The sequence below is a fragment of the Triticum aestivum genome, chromosome 3D (genome assembly GCF_018294505.1).
Source record: "Triticum aestivum cultivar Chinese Spring chromosome 3D, IWGSC CS RefSeq v2.1, whole genome shotgun sequence".
In the NCBI taxonomy this organism is placed as follows: domain Eukaryota; kingdom Viridiplantae; phylum Streptophyta; class Magnoliopsida; order Poales; family Poaceae; genus Triticum; species Triticum aestivum.
In genome coordinates this window covers 89,838,575-89,843,439 of record NC_057802.1, presented here as the reverse complement: position 1 = coordinate 89,843,439, position 4,865 = coordinate 89,838,575, and the positions used below count along the sequence as shown (strand labels likewise).

Here is a 4,865-nt window from a genome sequence, read left to right as displayed (position 1 = left end):
CACCAGCATGACTATAGCAAGATTGTCATAATAAAGAATTAAGCAAATACTGACGTTTTTTCTGCATCTCCAAGCCACAAGAATAGCTCTATAGCAGGCTGCTAAAGCATCCATAACAAACTTCTGAACTTGGGAAACATCCTCCAGATTTGTACGTACTTAGGTATGGATCATAATTGCTCATTGCAATCACTGTTTAGGCAAACCACCAGAACCGCTAAACCTACTCGCAGTCTAGGCATCACCTTGCCTCCTTCATAATCAACAATTAGACCCACTTTACCTACGTAATCAGTGTTCACATCACTCAAATTCTCAACGACTTCTCTTTGGTAACAATTCTCAACCTAGAATCCCATCTTAAGCAGCACAGCGCTTGCCCAGCCGAAAAAAAGTGCAGACAGTTCAGAAAAAAAAATCAGTTGAATTTTATGAGATGAAAATTCAGTTAATTGATCATATGGAAAAGATTAAAAAAATGAGATATAATAAGAACCAATCAAATTCATGAAATACCTCCTCACATCGTAAATGTAGGTCGATTCATACATTGGCTCATGGATGTGCACCATACGGATATAGTGACCTCCAAACAAGACAAATACACGGACAACATTTACAAATAGTCACCTTTAGACGATCCAGATACAGAACCAAATGAAAACATCATGTTCATGCACAGCGGCTTAGATATGTGCTGCAGCAGAGATGCACAATTTCTATCATGTACCCCAAGCTAGACGAGGCGGTCACTCAAGAAAACAGTTGCATCAGCAAACTATCAAGTGGTAGAGAAATCAGCAAAATATGCATAACACCTTAATAAACAGATATGCTCAAACTTATCCAAACTGCATACAAAATCACTGAGTGCTGCTCCCTCAATTCCATATCAAGTGTTGAACTTCTTTTTAGAACGAAGGCTCGAGACAGAGCCCGGCTTTGAATTAACAAAGCCATCAACCAGCCAGGAAATTACAACTAAAAAGCAGAAAATAAAACTGGGGATACCAGCCACAGATACAAGTACAGAGGTGGGCAGCTTTAGAATCAAGTGTTGTACTGAATCAGTGACACTTAATATGGAACGGAGGGAGTAGCATGTATATACTCGATGGACCTAAACTTCACAAGCTCCAGAACCAGGTAACCCACTCACACATATGGTCGATGAATACACAGATCACTCTAGTGGTACCTTCTGGCCTTAGATGGCTGTGAAGGTGCTGTCTTCCTGAAAATCCCACAGAAGATGCAGCCAGGAACCTTGGGCGATGGTGGATCCATGGCCAGGGCTACGCGCCGTGTCCGGAACGCCTGGCTGCCTCGCTCGGTGCCATCGTTGCGCCTGTGCTGCGCCCCGACGGACCCAACGCTGCGGGAGTGCCGTAGCTCCCTGAACTCTGGTTCCCCTGAGGTCCACTGGCTATGTTCATCCGACATGAGCCTCTCGCCCCAGACCATGCCTGATGATCCTGACCTCCTGAATGTCAGTGAAGACCTCTGCAGCCCAGCCATGGATGTAATATTCCCTGCCCTTCTTCTGGGTTTGTCTCTAGGTGGGTTTTATGGATGTGCAATGAGGGCTGAGGGTGCAGGAGAGTGATGGATATGTGCAAAGCTAAATAGCATGCATATCCACTGGTTGGAAAATGCAGCAAAATTTCTGGGATAAGGGTCAGACGATGGTGACAGGCACATACATAGATACTGGTGAGGATTAGGATGCTTACAAGGCGTGGCTGCACACTGAGTTGACATGAAGCAATCATTGAGGCAAAACTATTTGACTGAATTATTTACAACATCGGTAGAATTACAAACTTGAACACTACTGATGTGTGTAATTTATTGAGTGAAAACATGATCGTCAAAGGCATCTCCTCAACCTTGTTTTCTTCTTCTGAATATGGCCCTCAAGCTCAAGGTCAAGGCACGTGTTATGTACTGCTGCAGATTCTTTTCTGAGGCGAATATATGCTGCTATTGCTCATCACTAGCATCATCAGCACATCAAACCAAGCATGATCCAGGGGCTAATTCATCACACTGGCTAGAGTATTGTATACTCTGGGTTGAATTGGCAGAGGTGGTCGGCACATATATGATATCCGCAAGCCATGGAATGCTGCCTAGCTAGTGCTGGATGAAACAGAAAAAGGAGCGCTACAAAGAAAAATGATACTAGGATAGTAAAAGCAATATAAAGTCTCAAGATGTAACTAACTGCATGTCTTTTACTTCTATCAGCATCAAAGACAGATCAATGTTGATCACACACAGTGCATAACATGTCAAATTAAACATCAGTTTCAGCTAACTTGAACACTTGCAGCTGCTCATGGTACCTGAAGGAGTGCTCTGCTTCTTCAAGTGCATCAGCGGAAAGGGTCCTTAACACAGGGATCAGACGCTCTGCGGAAGTTCCAACCATCCAACACTTTAGGACCCGCCACCACCAGTTGACAGTCCTCGCAGGCCCATGCTCCACGCGTTAGAGCCCCTGCTTTGACAATCACCTCATTCACCTCATTTGGCAATGAAATTGAGAAATCCCATGCCGACGCAAACATTTCTTGGGTAATCACAACAAGCAAAGACCGCAGCTTCTCTGCACTGCTGCTAACAAACTCGAGGAATTCATTTTCGCTTTGTTTTCCGCGGAATTCATGGATAACCACCTTCTTGACGTGTGACTTCACACATTCGATAGGATGGACCTCTTGCCAGAACTCAGCATGGTGCAATTCAGTGGGTTCATTGGCCGTGACAGACTGCAAAATGGTAAAAGTGGACAGTAGTTTAATCACCTCGGTGACAGATAATCTATGATATGAATGCCGAACGGCTGACTGAAGGAATGTGCAGTACAGGAGGGTACAAAGAAGTCACCTCGATGTGCAGCCTGTCAACTTCGGGAAAGCATCTGAGGACACAGGCCAGCATCTTGACCTCCTCAAAGACACCAAAGTTCACCTTCAAGGCCAATGTCTTGACGCTTGGAAACACGGTGCTTGGGCTCACCATTGTATCAGGCTGCAATGCAATCCACCAAAAGAAAGAGAGATCATACTTCATTACGTCGGTACAATGATCAAATACAAGATTCACACATCAGTTGACACACCGAGAGAAATGTTTTGCTATGTGCATCGCATAATGAAGAGGCCATGCTCCTTCTAGTATTTCAAAATGTGGATACAGATTGGAATATGGAATGCCATTACTGAAAGTGAGATGCATTGAAAGGTAGTACCTTGATGACATTCTCACCAATCTGCAGCTGGTGAACTCTCGGCTCCAAGTAACCCAGCACCCGCAGCTTCGGCGCGTCAGCAATGCTGACCCTCACAGCCACCGGGTCGTCTTCACCATCAATGGTTTTCCACATAATGAGCCGCTCCAGGAGCGGGGAGTCCATGACGAGGACCTCCTTCACGAAGCACTCCCAGAGGAGCACGCACTTGAGGCTTTGGCTGCGGAGGTGGACGCGCTCGCAGGTTGGGCTGAGGACGAGCGCGAGGGTGTCGAGAACGGGGCTGGAGGCGAGCAAGCTGAGCTCCCGGAGGTGTGGAAATCCGTCTGCGCCTCCACCGGGTGGGCTGACGCCGGTGTCCGGGAACGTCCAGAATCCCAGGAAGAGGCGCCGGAGCGAGGCGCAGCGGAGGATGTCGGCGGGGACGTCGGGGAGGCGTTCGTCGTCGGCGGGCTTGTTGACGAGGACGAGGTCCTGGACGCCCTTGGCGGCGAGGAGGCGCGGCCACTCGGCGAGCTCACGCTCGTGCGACGCGAAATTGCAGCAGGTGATGCTGACGGTGCGGAAGGGGCCCGGGTGGTCGGCGAGGATGCGGGCGACGGCGGCGACGCGCGCGGGGTCGCCGGCTGGGAGGAGGTGGGCGTCGTACATGACGAGCGGCGTGGAGCGCCAGAGCTGGCGCCAGCGGGAGGCGAGCGCGGCCGTGCGGGCGGCGTCCTTGACGGGGAGGCGGGACACGATGTCGCGGAGGAGGTGGTCTTGGAGGGCGCTGATGCGGTCCTCGCTGGCGTAGCCCGGGACAGCGGAGAGGGAGGCATCCCTAATCCTGGCGATGGCGTCGATGCCGGGGAACCACCCAAGGACTTGCTCGACGCTCGCGGCCATGGCGGCGACCGGAGGCGAGGGTTTTGGCCGGAATGGAGTGGGAGGGGTGTGGTGGTGGCTGGCTCCGCTGGTGGAGGAGTAAGAAACCTTGGGCCTACCAAATCTCGGAAAGCTGGTTGCCCACCGGCCCATGTAGCTGCATGCGTTGCCGGTCCACCGAGATGGAATGTTCTTTTGTCCAAAAGAAAAAAAAGATGGAATGTTCTTGCCGAGCATGCTGTGTTTCATGTAATTTTAAAAATATTGAAGACATTTAAAAAAATCATGTAATTTAAAAAGTGTTAGATACAAAAAAGTGTTTACACAAATAGAAAAATATTCATGAAATTATAAAGGGCCTTTGAAACATTTTGCAAAAACAGTTTGAAACATTAAAAAGGTTCACGTGGTTTAACAAGTGTTCGAACCATTTGAAAAATTCTTGTAATTTAAAAACTGTTTGATGAATTTTAATATGCTATGTACTTATAAAAATACTCATTGAATTAAAAAGTGTTTGTAACATTTTTTAAAAACAACATTAATGTAATTAAATTAATATTTGGTTTTTTATGCAATTATAAAAATGCTCATGTAATTAAAATGTCATTCAAAAGGTGTTCCAACCATTTAGAAAAAAAATCTTGTACCAAACTATTTGATGTATTTTAAAATTAGTTATGAAATTAAAAAAAATCATATTAATGAAAAAGATGTTCGACACATCTTTGAAAAAGTATTCATG

At 46.8% G+C, this 4,865-nt stretch overlaps 2 protein-coding genes across 2 annotated transcripts; both read right to left on the bottom strand.

Annotated features, from left to right (window-relative positions):
- Window positions 1–797: 797 nt before the first annotated feature.
- LOC123077616 (MAPK kinase substrate protein At1g80180) lies at window positions 798–1,600 on the bottom strand. The gene has a single exon (XM_044499915.1). The coding sequence runs from the start codon at window positions 1,516–1,518 to the stop codon at window positions 1,189–1,191; it is 330 nt and encodes a 109-aa protein (XP_044355850.1). The 5' UTR covers window positions 1,519–1,600; the 3' UTR covers window positions 798–1,188.
- Window positions 1,601–2,217: 617 nt separating this feature from the next.
- LOC123074220 (F-box/FBD/LRR-repeat protein At1g51370) lies at window positions 2,218–4,173 on the bottom strand. Its single transcript, XM_044497115.1, has 3 exons — window positions 3,257–4,173; window positions 2,893–3,036; window positions 2,218–2,774 (listed from the first exon to the last, which is right to left on the bottom strand). The coding sequence occupies exons 1-3, from the start codon at window positions 4,139–4,141 to the stop codon at window positions 2,379–2,381; spliced, it is 1,425 nt and encodes a 474-aa protein (XP_044353050.1). The 5' UTR covers window positions 4,142–4,173; the 3' UTR covers window positions 2,218–2,378.
- Between the last annotated feature and the right edge of the window lie 692 nt (window positions 4,174–4,865).